We start from the raw sequence: 16,050 nt of genomic DNA, 5'->3' as shown, positions 1-16,050 counted from the left end.
GCTCTCATTTCAGTTGTGGCACTCGCAATAACTCTAAACACAGCGGCCATCCCACGGGATGCGGAGTCACTTTTGGCTCTCAAACAGAGCTTGTCTGACTATTCTCTCAATGACTGGCGAGACGAAGATCTCTCCAACTTTTGTGATTGGACAGGCATCACTTGTGACCACTCCAACCATAGCGTAATCACTCTCAATCTCCAAAACAAGGCCATCTTTGGCTCATTACCACTCAACTTCCCCTCCTTTACCCACCACGCTGCACTTAATCTTTCCTCCAATTCTATAACCGGTCCAATTCCATCCTCTGCATTCGCCTCTTGTTCTACTCTAGCTTTTCTTTCTCTCGACCATAACAATCTCACCGACACACTTCACTTATCTCTCTCCAACTGTTCTATGCTTAAAATCCTCGACCTGTCTGTTAACGAGCTCATTGTTCCCGTACCTTCCATCCTTTCAAAGTTGTCCAACCTACAGTAGCTCAACCTCCGTGAGAACAACTTCACAGGCCCAATTCTTGAATCTCTGTCAAACAGTACCAATCTAGTATTGTTAGATTTCTGTCTTAACTATTTAATCAACAGTACCATACCCACAAGGTTCGGCCTTCTTACCAGATTGCAAAACATGGGTTTAGGCGGTAATCGTCTCTACAGTCCAGTACCAAAGTCTGTTATCTCCAATCTGACTTAACTCTAGATATTGAAGCTGGGCCTCAACAGAATGAGTGGCCCGATTCCTTTAATGGCTCAGCGAAATGCCCATCGTGGAATAGATTTGGATGGGAGGGAGTCGATACGAAGGGACCATTCCTCCTCTCGGGAACATGTCATCTCTCACCCTTTTAGGCTTGTACTTGAATTCCCTCACGGGTAGTATTCCAAAATCATTCGGCCAGCTTTCCCGCCTAACTGCATGGAGCATGCGCCAGAATTATCTGACAGGCTCTCTTCCGGTTGAACTAAGGAATCTTACAAGTCTACAACTTGCACGGTTATATGAAAATTCATTAAGCGGAAGTATTCCGATCAAGTTTGGCCACCTAAAATCCCTTCAACAATTTGAGGCGCGAAACAATAATTTCAGCGAGATGATTCCAACAAAGTTGAGCAACTGTTCGGCGTTTGGGCTTCTCAGACTACAGGGCAATCAACTAAGCGAGGGCATACCTCCACAGCTGGGTCGACTACACTTCCTAGCCGAACTACATTTGGAGTAGAATCAATTGTCGGGAATGATTCCAGAATCCCTTTCAAACTGTACTAACCTTCAGGGTCTATCCCTTTGGCTACAATCTGCTACACGGTAACATTCCTCCAGCTATTGCAAACCTGCAGAATATAGTTCATTCATTTTCAGTGCCCCGTAGTCTACTTAGTGGGAAAATTCTGGTAGAAATTGGGGGTATGCAATTTGTTAGTGTGATAGACCTGGCTGACAACCATTTAGGTGGTGAAATCCCGGCGAGCCTTGGAAACTGCGTGGAGCTGCTACAACTGAACCTTTTGAACAATCAATTGAATGGTAAAATTCCAGAAACCTTGGGCTCACTTATTACTCTTACTCTTACGGACTTGGATCTCTCTGTCAACAATTTCTCTAGTACCATACCAAGTTATCTTGGTGACATGACAACTCTCCTATTTTTAAATCTTTCTTACAACCATCTCTCTGGTCCTATTCCCACCCGAGGTGTATTTAGAAATTAGTCAGTCATCGCTTTAATTGGAAATTCCAATCTATGCAGTTCAGAATGTCCGAAATCCTCAGCTCAGTTGTCCAACGGTCTCTCAAACCAATCCAAGTTCCTTGTTATCGTGGGATCGTTTGCTTTCAGAGCTCTTGTTCTAATAGCCATGGTGTACTTGTATGTTCACAGAAGAAAAAAGAGCAAGGATGAGCACGTAAGACAAAGGGATTTGTTCCTTGAGCGAGAAATAGCTAGACTAAATCAAAATGAGTTGTTCCATGCGACTTCAGAGTTTAGCGACACAAACATAATCGGCTCTCGCAGAAAGGCGATGGTGTATAGCGGGAGGCTAAATATATCCGCCAGAGAACAAGCGGTAGATTTGAAGAGATTCAGAGATGAAATCGCCGGTAGTGAGAGCCTGATCACTGAAATTCGAGCGTTGGTCGTGACTAAACACTGTAACTTAGTTCTCTTGTTGGGGTATTGTTGGGATTCAAGGGCCATGGCTTTGGTTATGGAGATGATGTCGAATCGAACCTTGGCCGAGCACATTCAAGAAAAGAGACTGAACTGGAGCAGGTGCTTGAGAATCACACGTGGCGTGGCTGAGGGATTGAAGTACCTTCACCACAAATGTCCGCAGCCAGTTTTACACTGCGATTTGAAACCGTCCAACATCTTGCTGGCCATGGACTTCGAGCCCAGGATTATTGATTTCGGGATTTCCAGAATCCTCAACTATGATGACATGAGTCATAGATTTAGCACTTCCAATTTGCATGGGTCCATCGGCTAAATGCCACTAGGTAAGCACGTCTTTGCTATAAATTTTTTTTGGTTTCAATTGTGGATTTTTCTCGTCATCAGAGAGAGGAGAGCTATTCGATCTTAAAAAAAAAATTAACCTTTTTTTGTAGAGTATGCATTAAGTGGGAGAATGACAGCGAGAGGAGACGTGTACAGATATGGAGTTGTGATTTTAGAAATGTTATCAGGCTGAAATCCAATGTGAAAGATGTTTGGGGAGGAAGACACACTTCCGCGGTGGACCTTGAGGACATCCGTGGATGGCACGCCATTTGAAGTAATTGCTACTCACTTTCATATGGCTCATGAAGACAGTGAGCATCAAATGATTAATATGGTAGAGCTAGGATTGGCTTGCACTTTGCCCAGACCTGAAAATCACCCAACAATGAATGAGGTCGTTAAAATTCTGCAGAGAATCTCCAATGACAAGACAACCAGGTTTATTTCAGTCATTGAGCTCATACAATCAACTACGTAGCTTCGTTATTTTATTTCGCTAACATCAATATGTGTTTCTACATGTAGTTGTCTTCACAATCTACATAAGACTAGTATTTGTAGTGTTTAGGTCTAAAACATGTAGGGGAAAGGACCCATAGCTGAGCGCGTTCCAATTCTTGTGATAGAAGTTGTTGATTTAATACCCCATATTAGCTGATTTAATGTCCAACCTTTGTATAACATTGCACCAATAGTTGTATGATAAGTACCAATAATTGAATGAAATATACCATTTGTTGTGAAAAGTAACCAATCATTTGATGCCACATCAACTGCACAAGTATTGGGGCCCTTTTGCACACCTATTGGTCTCACTTTTTTTTGGGCTGTTTTGGACACCTTGGCAAAAACCATGCTGATGTGGCATCATATCTAATGATGTGGCCCTGAAACCTTAGTTATAAGCAGGGGACTGGCCAAGTAAGCTGCTGCAAAAAAATCGGAGTGATTTGAAATTTCCACGTAGGATTTTGAGAAGCGTGAAGTTAGGATGCACAACTACTGGGTCCTTTCCCCTACTATGGGAAATTTGGGAAAACAATATTTGGAGTATTCCATTACATTTGAATATAATATTTAAATTCAAATTATAAAATTAGAGAATGATTTATTTCACATATAATTAGGTAAATTTTCTTTGTGTTGAAATTATGTTGTGGTTATATTTGTTTATGGTGAAAAGTGGAAACAATAATGTTGAAAGACTAAATGAATTCAACCACAAAACCCTAGCTTAACAACAACAAAGATCCACCATAGCATATGAAGATTACCTAAGACAATGCAAATCAAATGAAATCACAAAGATTATACCATCACATGTCCAATAGGGTTTGGATCTCCATTCTTCCTATCTCCATTGATCTTGCTTGATATATTTGCTCCCAGATTTTATGTGTGCACAAGAGCTCAACAAAGAACAGAAATGTGGTTGCAAGTAGGCTCGATCGCATATGAAAGTTTGAATGCTAGAGTAGTCAGATAGTCAGCAAGGGTTTGATAATGAAGGAAGCATCTCCTTATATAGAAGATACTATAAGAAATGAAGGGATAAGATTGAGAGGTGTAAAAGATAAATGGTCGGCTAGGATTAGAGAGTAGGTAGAGAAAATAAGAAAATAATAAGAGGGTAGGTAGTGTATGAATTAAGAGATGAATGACATGTGTCATAGGTAGAAAAGGTTAATGAATTAATTAAATAAATAAAGATTTATTTAATTAATAGAAGAAGTGGGATCAATTAAATAAATAAGATATTTATTTAATTTAGGAAAAGGATAATTTAAATAAATAAATGTTTATTTAAATGAGAAATAAGGCTAGAAGAGGATGAATTAATTAATTAAATAAATAAAGATTTATTCAATTAATAGAAGAGTTAGGCTTAAAATAATTAAATAAATAAAAATATTTATTTAATTAGACATGACAATTTTAGGTGTCTACATTTTGCACCTCTTTGAGACAATGCAGCTTGTCGCATTGTTTCAAAAAAGATAATATAAACTGATACAAAGTTTCCCCAAGATGGGAATGATATGGCCCCTCGAGAGATTGGATGAAAATGTCTCAAAAGATCACAGACAATCTCTCGATAAGAAAGAAAGGCTAGAAAGGACTGACAAGATAGGATAGAGTGACAAAGTCATGGGATAAAGAAGACTAACTCGGGAGACTAGGGCTAGGGTAGTCTATAAGATAGACTACGAGGGAAAATATCCTCATTGTCATCCACACATTCAAGAGATCAGAGTGCAGAGAGAGAATAGAGCAGCAACAGTCAGCAGCGATGGCTTTGGTGCACAGATTCGATCGCATTTGCCGATTTCAGAAGCCAGCAAATGCAGGAGAGCTGGTAAGTATCGCAAAACTTCCTTGTACTTTGTCGCAATAAATGTTGTCATTAATGCATGTTACGTAGCGCATTTGATGATTTTTTTTAGATATGTCAAGTGGGGACAAAAAATGCTAAGGCGCGTCTGTGCTGGTGCCAGGCGCATCTGGGTTGGCTAGGCATGTTTGTATTTGTGTCAGGTGCGTCTATGAATGCAAAGGCGTTTGTGTCAAATGTGAGCGCGTCTGTGTTATGCAGGCGCGTTTGTGCTATGTGGGTGCATCTATGCAGAGAAGACACGTATGTGCAATATGTAAGCGTGTTTATATCATAAAGGTGCGTTTATGTCTTCTAGGTCATATTGACAGTTCTATGATGAACATACGCTGTCGATTGGATAAGCTGCTGAGAGGATACACTCAAGCAGGTCCTCTAGGGAAAACTGGGATAGCAAATAGGGTTAGGATTGACAATTTTGTGATAGAACATACGTTGCCAATTAGGAAACTACTCAAGAGGATACACTCGAGCAGAGGCCCTAGGATAAGATAGATCGAGGCACTTTGTGATGAACAGGGAATGCCAAGACATAGTACTTTGTGATGAGCAGGGAGTACTAAAATGACCAGCACTTTGTGATGAACAGGGAGTGCAAACGCAGTACTTTGTGATGAACAGGGAGTGCAAACGCAGTACTTTGTGATGAACAGGGAGTACCACTATGATAAACAACACTTTGTGATGAATAGGGAGTGTCACTAGGATAGAGAGAAACACTTTGTGATGAAGAGGGAGTATCACTAGGATAAAATATCATAAGCACTTAGGAGAATAAGAAACATATTGTGATGAAAAGGGAATGCAACTTTGACTGACGCAGTTGATTTGCTTGACTACAAGAGTACCTACCTATGTTGGAGTCACGAGAGAGATTCCCATCAACTCAGAGTTTATGACCAGAGCTAACATTTGAGGATAGAGCAGCGATTGAGGTTATAGGCTTGCGACATATTTTGTATGTGCCTGAGTTTTGGGCGAACATGGAGTTGCTGACTGCGCTGGCTGAGAGATGGCACTCAGAGACTTGCAGTTTTCATTTGTTGATGGGTGAGATGACAGTCACCTTAGAGGATGTTGACAAGATACTAAGGATACCAATAGATGGGGAGTTAGTACCCTACAATCGAGACGAAGATAGAGATGCACTGAGATGAGTGTTCTAGGATCCGAGACTAGAGATGAGGGCAGGACACGTGGCTTGGGATACCATGACACAGATAGGATTAGCACTACCTTCAGTATTGGCATGAGTGATCAGTGGGTTCCTCTATCCGGATAGGGCGACATGAGGATTGGTTGTAGGCTGGGGTGGTACACTGGAGACACTGGTGACACATCATTCTAGATTTGCATGGGGACCGTGTCTGCTGGCACATTTGTATTATGAGCTGCATCAGTTTGTATACCATGGATTGGTAGGATTGGGCTGCAGGGTGACATTATTGCAGGTGTGGGCGTATGAGCATCTTCCAGTGACATGAACAATTCATTTCAGAGGCAGGGGCCATGGGCATAGCTTTGTACATCTGTATGATATGATTACATCTCAGCCACGGATTGGGAGATTAGAGTACTGGCGCAGGGTCATTGATGAGATTGACACTATAGTATGGAGGCCGTACTGAGAGTGCGAGGAGTGGGAGGATGATGCAGTGGAGCTACCATATACATTTTGGAGAAGGTATCTAATTGGGTAGATGCCATATGTGCTAGAGAGGCATTTGGTGGATAGGGTGGGTAGGCAATTCAACAGGATACAATGGATGCCAAGAGGTTCCAGGATGTATGCTCGGACAGTGAGAGATCAGGCGCACTTCTAGCTATTGTTGTCATATGATTAGGCAGTGATACAACTGGTAGAGATGATTCCCTTACATTGGGATATGTGGCCAGAGATAGAGGATGCAGGGATGGATGCAGAGTATACTGCATATTGGGCAGAGTATCCGTTTCCACGGTTGACAGATCTAGGGGAGCTGATAGATGGAGATGGCAGAGGGGATGGTGATGGAGATGGCAGAGGTAGAGTCCGACAGAGGAGGCGGGGTATGGTAGGAGAGAGGAGAGTGGCTTTGAGGAGGGAGGGTGGAGAGGAGAGGCAGGCTCGGTAGGTTCATATGGTGAGGAGCAGAGGTGGATTGCCTTTACAGGTGCTAGCAGCACAGGGTCCCAGATAGGGACAAGGACATGGAAAGGGACAAGGGAATCCATAGGAGAAGCTACAGGTACAGGGACAGGGGCAGCCACAGGAGTAGCCATAGGGTGAGGGGGGAGAGGAGGAGGATGAGTTGTTGGAGTTGAGGGAGATCTACCAGGGACATGCAGATGAGATCCAAGATCTCGAGCAAGAGAGGGATAGGCTCAGGAGACAACTGAAGGATATTGAGCGGAAGAGGGATCATGATATCCAGCGTTATATGGAGGCTGAGACAACACTGAGGACAAGGAGACAGGCAGCATAGGACATAGGAGCTAGATATGCCTATGTTCTGCGAGCCGGGGAGGAGATAGGCTACTAGAGAGACCTATACTATGGAGCGGTGCCACTAGAGCAGTGAGCTAGGAGCTTCTATAAACCATCATGGACAACGATGACCACTAGAGGGAGGGATAGGAGATAGGCATCAAGCGGTGGGGTCATGGGTCCTCCACCACCACTAGACAGAGGGGATAGGAGAGATGATCCTGGGGTGGGTCCTTCCAGGGCTTAGACTTTGTCGAGGCCAGGTGGCTCTGAGGGAGGGAGTTCATCATAGCCTAGAGGGCTCCCTATGTATTAGTTTTGTACCATTTTGTATGATGACACCTTCGGGTGATTGTAGCCATATGATTTTTGGCATCATTGTATCATGACACTTATGATTATATATATATGAGATTCATCCTTGTGGAAGCTATATGCATCTGTACCTATGTGATGAGATGTTTTATGATGTATGTTTCTATGTGATGAGATGTGATATGGATGCAAATATGTACATGATGAAATACAATATTTTTTATTTTTTATGTTTTTATATGTTATGCCAATGCAAATGTCAATGTATGAAATGCAGATGAATATGATAATGCAAATAACTATTTACATGATAAAAATGTAAGATGTGCTAACATGTGTTGTGTGCAGGATGTGATGCAATTGTGATATCTATATGTATGTATGAAATGCTTAATATGTGGTAATGCAGGTGCAACTACATGAAATGCAAATGTTTTTGGTGTGTCCTTATACTCAATCGTGTGATAGCAGGCTACATAGACTCAAGAAGGACGATGGAAGTCAATCAAGAAAGGGGGATGGAAGGTAGAAGATATGAAAGTGAATGAGCTTCTTGTGCGTTATCATCATTGAGCTTTATTATGGCAAAATAGGTTATGACAATCTAGATATATGTTTGACCCAGAAAGTCATTGTACCCGTTTGCATGGAGATCAGATAGTCACAAACAAGGAATGCCCCAGTTCACACTAAACTCATAGTGTCCTCATATCCTTGGACAAATCATAGCATTACTAAGAGACAATCCATAGATAGCAAAGAAAAAGAGGTGACGATACCCCATCCTTAACTTTCTAGTCAAAGACATCATGGAGATAAAATTCTAGTCAAAGACATCATGGAAAAGCTAAAAGACATGTCACCAATAAGATAAAATAAAAAGAAAACCAAGACTCGACACAAACATCCACTGTAGTCCTCAAGTGTAGTGTCTCTTGTCACTTATATAAGTCTATTTGATTGTGGTCACAATGTTTACTTTCACAAAAGGATACATAGCATTGAACCATAATGTTGTTTGAGTCTGTTGAAATATTTGATTTGTTGAAGCCCATTGTTGCTGCTGTGTCTCATTTGGAACTAACTAAATCCATGCAACTAATACTTTATTGCAGAGAAGACAAAAATTTATTGCGGACTGGTGATGCCAATGTTGCTTTATTGTAGATTGTGTGCAGATAGACTGAAGAAAATTGGAAGAAACTATACTCCTCTAAACAAGCGATGCTCTCAGTTCCACACCTGTCACGAGATGTAGGATTTGCCTGAGCCACAAATAGGAGCTGATTTATTATGAATGGAAAGGGATGAAAAGGGAGGGATTATTATGAATGGTGAACCAATCTTGGGTAGATCAATAACAAGCCATGATAGGAATGTGTAAAGTTTATTATGGATGAAGAGGTTGTGAGTGTGCGCAAAGTGAAAGGATGAAAGTGAATCCTGAAGGAGGGAGGAGCAATGTCTCTATGCATGGCACTGGTGACCTAGTTTTCACCATGGTACTTGCCCAAGGTTCCACCGAAGTGGTTTTCACCATTGGACGAGTTTATTTTTCTTTACTTTTTTCTTTTTCAATTTTTTTTGTGTCGCAAGGCGTTTACCAAGTTTTCACCAAGTAACGATTTTTTATTTTATGATTTTTTTTTTTTGTATTTTTGATATTTTTTGGTTTTTTTGTATTTTTTGAATTAGGATACTCTTGAGGAGCTATGTGTAAAAATTGCGAAGGTGCATGCTATTGACAATATCCTTGAAAGGTTCACCCTCTGTGGTTGAGAGTTGATATGCACTGGATCCATAGGCTATTGTGATGATGTAAGGACCAAGCCAATTTGGTTTGAATTTGCCCTTCTTCTCTCTGTCTTGCTGATTTTTAGGATTTTCTCTAAGAACTAAGTCACCTACCTCAAATATGCGAGGCTTGACTTTATGATTGTAGTTGTGACTCATTCATTGTTGATAAGCCTTGAGATGATTAAAAGCAATTTGTCTTTGTTCATCCAATAGTTCAAGTTCCTGTAAGCGAGAGATGCTATAGTCTTCATCACTGATGATGTTTTACAAAGAGACTCGTAAAGAGGGTAACTCGATCTCAATAGCCAAGATAGCTTCAGTGTCGTATACAAGTGAATAAGGTGTAGCTCTTGCTTGTGCGGTAAGCCCAAAGTGTGGGATTAACTTGGATATGCCAATTGTGGCCAGCGTCATCGACTATCTTTTTTAGGATTTTAATAATGGTTTTATTAGACGCCTCAGCTTGATCATTGCCTTGGGGGTAATATGGAAGTGATTACAAAGTTCACAAATATCCTGATTTTTTAAGGGACGCTCGTTATCGGTGATGATAAAGAGAGGAATACCGTATCGACAAATGATGTAGTTGAGAATGAATGTAGAAATCTATTTTCTAGTGACTTGTGTAAGAGGCACCACTTCAATCCATTTTGTGAAATACTCTATGGCGGTGATAATGAATTTTTGGCCATTGGAGGAAGAAGGGTGAATCTTGCCTATGAGATCGAGTCCCCATTGACAAAAGGGCCAACGAGTCGCAATTGGTTGAAGTTCTTGTGCTGGCGCATGAATGAGGTCTCCATGAAGTTGACACTGCTTACATTTTTTGACAAATTGACATGAGTCTTTTTCCATATTGGGCTAGTAATATCTAGTCCTGATGAGCTTCTTGGCTAAGGTAGGACCACTAGAATGTGGACCACATATCCCTTCATGAACTTCGCATAACACAATCTAAGCTTTGTCCCTTTCTAAACATCTAAGAAGAGTGCCATCTAGACCTTGATAGTATAGGATATCGGCTAAAATGACTGTAAAGCGGAAAATCGCGATCGAACCCTAGTTGCTCTCCCCTCTTCCAACTCCAAGGAGAGAGAAGGGAGATTCACTAGGGTTGATGGTTTTCACTTAGGGGAGAGACTTTACATTCAAAAGAGGGGTTGAAACCCACAAGATCCAATCCCACACAATGCAAGATTGGATGCTAAATGTGTTTCAAGGGTTAAGAAAGCAAGGCTACCCTCTTTTGTAAAGAATGTTGATAGAAGAATTAAGCTAGGAATGCATAGAAAGTGACAAAGATTTGTTTATAAACTGAGATAGGGATATAGGATGAAGCTGCGGACCTGGAATTAGCAGTAAAATGTCGATACGATGCTGTCCTGCAAATTTGAGCAAAAGTTGTCAGGACGATGGCGCCCGAGCGCCACGGTCCTCCGAAAAATCCGCGAAACGAAGGGGGATCTGTTCGTCTCTGCACAAGGATTCCAAATCTTCAATTTCAGCCACGTACCTACAACCTACACACAGAAAAGCGAAGATGATTGGGGGGTTAGGGATTAGGGGTTTGCCTTTAGGTCAAACCTTGGTTTTGGAATTAACCAAGAAATGAGCAAGTGTTGTAAATGTAAATGTTTGTAATGTAAAACAAGTACTAATACCTTGTTGTAAGGATGTTTGTATCCTTATGTACGAAGGTATAGATGTTGTATGTTGTATGTTGTAGCATGTAGTATGTAATCTCCTCTTCAATGGTTGAATCCTTGCCTTGAATGCAACACTTAGCCTTGAATGGAGACTTGGAATGAATGCTTGAATGCTTGAATGCTTGAGTATAGTTTCCATGCTTGTACCATCATATCGAATGAAAGAGGAAAATGTAGTTTATATACTTGTCAATTAGGGTTAATAGACTGATTTTCCCGACCTTAGGCCGACCAGGAAAGATAATTTTCCAATTTGCAAACATAAAGACCCGAAGTCCAAAAGAGACCGGGCCCAAAATAGGACCCAGGGACCAGGGCGCTGGGCGCTCTAGGCCCACCTCCCGGGACAGCAGGGTGCAAAGAAGGTTCAGGCCAAGGTGCAAGAAAATGTAGTTTTCAGTGTCATAATCAGGTTTTGGGGTCTCCATTCAGGTTCAGTGTTGCATCGCTATCGTGAAGACCCAAATGCGGTCGAAATTGCAAGTGTCACAATTTTAGGATGCTACAATGACGTATCAAGAGGATTGGCGAATGAAAGTGTGACGTTGGTTGTTGGATAAGTCAAGAGGAAGGGTATTATTGCGAAAGTATGTGAAAATGGAATCATATAACTGGAAATCAGGACCAACGACACATATCATCTCTGTAGGAGTGATCTCATATGAGGGAACCAGAAGGTTATCCACCAAGAACTCATAGCGGGTTTCATTCTAGGGTAGGTCGTTTAGTGAAGCAATGGTAGCCATGGCATCTATGGCTCGATTATGCTCTCTTGGTATTTGCTCAAAGTCTAACTTCATGAAATGTTGTTTCAGGTCATCCACCATTCTTTTGTAAGGTATTAATTTTTCATCCTTAGTTTGGTAGTCATCAGTTGCTTGACGAATTACAAGTTGAGAGTCCCCAAAAACATGAAGTTCCTGGATCTTCCACTGAACTACAGTCCATAATCCAATTGTTAATGCTTCATATTGTGCTATGTTATTAGTACAAGGAAATGATAATCGATATGATTTTACTATGGAATCCACTTGAGGTGTGATGAAGAGGATGCCAACTCCTGCACCATGTTGTGTGTATGAGCCGTCAAAGTATAGCTGCCAAGGCTTTGCGTATGATATTGTTAAGATGGATTCATCTAGAAATTATACAATTAGAGGAGCATCATGTATCATGGGGGCATCTACTAATTGATCTGTGATAGCTTGTCCTTTTATTGCGTTTCTATCCACATATTCAATGTTGAATTCACTCAGGAGCATCACCCATTTGGCTAGTCGACCAGTAAGCATTGCTTTATTAAGAAGGTATTTCAATGGATATATTCTTGCGACCAACTTAGTTTTATGAGTTAGCATGTAGTGTCATAATTTTTGCGAAGCAAAGACCACAGTGAGACATGCATGCTCAATTGGTGTGTAGTTTAACTCATATCCCACCAAAGTACGACTGATATAGTAAACTGCCTTTTCTTTGCCCTCAGCATCTTGTTGTGCTAAGAGTGCCCCCAGTGATGTTGAAGTAGTGGATATGTATAGTAATAGGGGTTGATCTGGAATTGGTAGCATCAAGACTGGCGGATTCAGAAGATAATCTTTGAGTATCTGGAAAGCCTGTTGACAGTTATCATCCCATTTGAATTTGATGTTTTTGTGTAGCAAATGCTAAAAAGGATGACATTTATACACAAGTTGTGCTATGAATCTTCATATGGACTAGAGTCTCCCTTGCAAAGATTGCAGTTGACTGATATTTCTCGGTGGTTGCATCTCTAGGATGGCCTTGACTTTTGCTAGATTGGCTTCAATTCCTCTTTTTGAGACAATGAACCGTAGGAGCTTCCTGGAGGTTACTCCAAAGACACATTTCTTGGGGTTTAATCTTACTTTGTATTTTTTCCAACCAATCTAAAATGATTGAAAGTATGTCCAAATGTGTATCTCTATCTATTGATTTGCCCAAGAGGTCATCAACATAATCTTCCATGGTAATATGCATGAGATCATGAAAGATAGTAGTCATGGCTCTTTGATATGTAGTGCTTGCATTCTTGAGCCCGAAGGGCATGACATTCCAACAAAAATTTCCCCAAGGACAAGTAAATGATGTTTTGTGCTGATCCTCCGATGTGATTTTTATTTGTTTATAGCCAAAGAATCCATCCATCAAAGATAACATCGCATGACCTGCTGTGAGATCTACTATCAAGTCAATATTTGGCAATGGAAAATTATCCTTAGGACAAGCTTTGTTGATGTCTCTGAAATCTGTGCATATTCTAATGCTATGATCTGGCTTGCTGACAGGCACTAAGTTGGAGATCCATTCAAGATAATCAATTGGGCTTATGAATCCAACATCCAATAATTTTTCAAGCTCCACTTTGACTAATAATGCCACTTGTGGATGCATCTTTCTTAATTTCTGTTTCACTGGTTTTGTCCCCGGTTTGACTGTCAAATGATGCATTACCAAATCCGGATCCAGTCCAGGCATATCAATGTATGACCATGCAAAATTGACTTGTCACTCTGTGAAGAAACTTATGAACTTTGATCTTTCTGTCTTTGTCAGAGAATGTGCTAGGAATATGTTATGTGGAATTTCTAAGACTGTACCAAAGTTTGTTTTGATGTCCTCCTCTACCAACATAGATGATTTTTATTCATATGATGTCAGGAGAATGTCGAGCCTTCCATCTTCGAGTGCCTCAGAGAGGTTTTCACCCTCAGATACGTCCTTTCTTTGTACTTTTTTGTGGTCAGACAGTGCCACAATGTGGTTTTCACCATAAGACCCTTGATTTGTTTTTATTTTTATGTTTTGACGACTACAAGGCCCAACACCCTCACCAAAATATGCCACACTGTTAAGTTCTATAGTGTATCCTGCCTTATGGTCCCTAGGGGGAAGATCATCTCGTATGCCTACATAGTCAATAAAGGCTTCATCATTTTGGAATGTGTCAAACTATACAGGTCCTTCATGGTCCCAGCCAATGAGTTGGTGATGGACAAGGGGAAGACCTTCAATGTTTTCAAAGTCAACGAGATTAAGGGTAAAGATGCAGTTATATTTAGGTATGTCGAGGTAGTTGTCGAGGTCATCATTGGCACTCTCCACATCTATCTCGATCGTGAACGAATCCAAATTTTCATCACTAGTAGCGCATTCTGGGATGGGTGTCCTCATTCTTTGTGATTTCAACCTAGAACCTGGAGGCAAGGACTGTGTGGGATCCTCAGGGGTTGTTTCTTGACCAATTTTGAATTTTTTATAAAATTCCTCTTCTTCTGTGGGTTCACCTAGTTCTCTGAATGTCTTGGTGAGTTCATAGTCATTTAAGGGTTTGTCTGAACCACATTCTTATTCATTGGAGTCGGTGGAATAATGATTCTCTTGTTGATCTTTGACAGCTTTGATTTGTAATGCTTCTTCTGTCTTTCGAATGTTTACCTTGGAAGACATAAAACCAAGTCCTTTCGAGGGTTCCTTTTTGAATGTCAATTCGAGTTGCAAAGGTTGAATGATACCTTCCTTTCTTAAGCCAAGAGGACTTTTGCCATCATACCCAAATTTTTGTAGGATCTTGAACCCTTTGCCACATTTTCCACATGGTATGCTGATGTCATCTTGTGTATCATTTTCAGGATCTTTGTAAAGCATTTTGTATAAGTCTTCTTCTTCCAGTTCACCCCATCTTTAGAAGATAGTAGGATCCCATTTGAGTATAATGATAGATACCCGTTTGGAATGATGTGGTCATCCATATTCTTTTGGTGAACTTATAACTTGTTGTAAGCACATGGTTTGATTCAAAGTGTATTCATCCATGCCTTTGTCCTAATATTTCCCTTTAAACTCACCTTGTTTTGATGTCAAAGGTTTTAGTGATTCAGGATCAATATATACAGAAGAAGGGACATCTTCTCTATTACTTGGAATGATCATCTCAGTTTTTGGTCTCAAGTTATTGCAGTATATAAATGGTTTAGGATCACCATTTACTGTTATTTCAACTCCATTGTGAGGAAACTTAATGCATTGGTGGTATGTAGATGGGACTGGCCTCATCTCATGAATCCAAGGACGTCCTAGCAATATATTGTATGTGAGATCTAGGTCAAGAACTTGACAAACCACATCCTTTGTAACTGGTCCAACTCTGAGAGGTAAGGTGACTGTGCCTTTGGATGAATGCTCTTCATCATCATATGCCTTGATGGTAATTTTGTTTGTAGAATTCACAGCTTTATTCAAATATCCCAATTGTTTAATAGTGCTCAATGTACAAATGTTTAGACCTGCTCCTCCATCTATCAGGACTCATTTTATTGGATGTTTGTGTAGGAAGGCTTCAATGTGCAATGGTGCATTATGTGGTTGGCTCATAGAGGCGTCGTCAACTTCTGTAAATGTGAGGGGGTGTGGAATGGAAAGGTATCCCACCATGGCTTGAAATTGGTCCATGTTCAGATCAATAGGGATGAAAGTGTCTCTCAAGATTTTGTCAAGAATGGCTTTATGTGCAGGGGATATGCATAAGAGCTCGAGGATTGAGATGAGTGCTTTTGTTTTCCCTAACTATTCTACAAGGTCATACTCAGGTTTAGTTGATGAGGAAGTGGTGGTTTTAGCCAGAGCACCTTGCAAAGTGAATTTACCTCGACGAGTTGTAACATTACATTCAGAGGTAGGTTCGAAAGAAGATCCAATGCATTTTAGGACAATCTTGGGTCTTTGGGTAGAATTCTCAGGTGTTTTGTCCTTAATGATACTGGTAGAGACATAATTGTCCATTGAAATGTGATTCATAGTTGAATCATAGTTATAAGATACTCTGGTATAGTTGGTTTGGTCATCTGTG

At 40.7% G+C, this 16,050-nt stretch overlaps 2 protein-coding genes across 2 annotated transcripts; both read left to right on the top strand.

Moving 5' to 3' along the window:
* The first annotated feature begins 829 nt into the window (after positions 1–829).
* Positions 830–1,222, top strand: LOC131857355 (disease resistance protein BAK6-like). The gene has a single exon (XM_059209791.1). It carries the CDS (start codon positions 830–832, stop codon positions 1,220–1,222), a length of 393 nt encoding a protein of 130 aa, XP_059065774.1.
* Positions 1,223–1,859: 637 nt separating this feature from the next.
* LOC131857352 (probable serine/threonine-protein kinase PBL23) lies at positions 1,860–2,492 on the top strand. The gene has a single exon (XM_059209787.1). The coding sequence runs from the start codon at positions 1,860–1,862 to the stop codon at positions 2,490–2,492; it is 633 nt and encodes a 210-aa protein (XP_059065770.1).
* Positions 2,493–16,050: the final 13,558 nt, after the last annotated feature.

Source organism: Cryptomeria japonica, chromosome 1 (genome assembly GCF_030272615.1).
Source record: "Cryptomeria japonica chromosome 1, Sugi_1.0, whole genome shotgun sequence".
NCBI classification, from domain to species: domain Eukaryota; kingdom Viridiplantae; phylum Streptophyta; class Pinopsida; order Cupressales; family Cupressaceae; genus Cryptomeria; species Cryptomeria japonica.
This window is presented reverse-complemented; position numbering and strand designations above follow the sequence as displayed.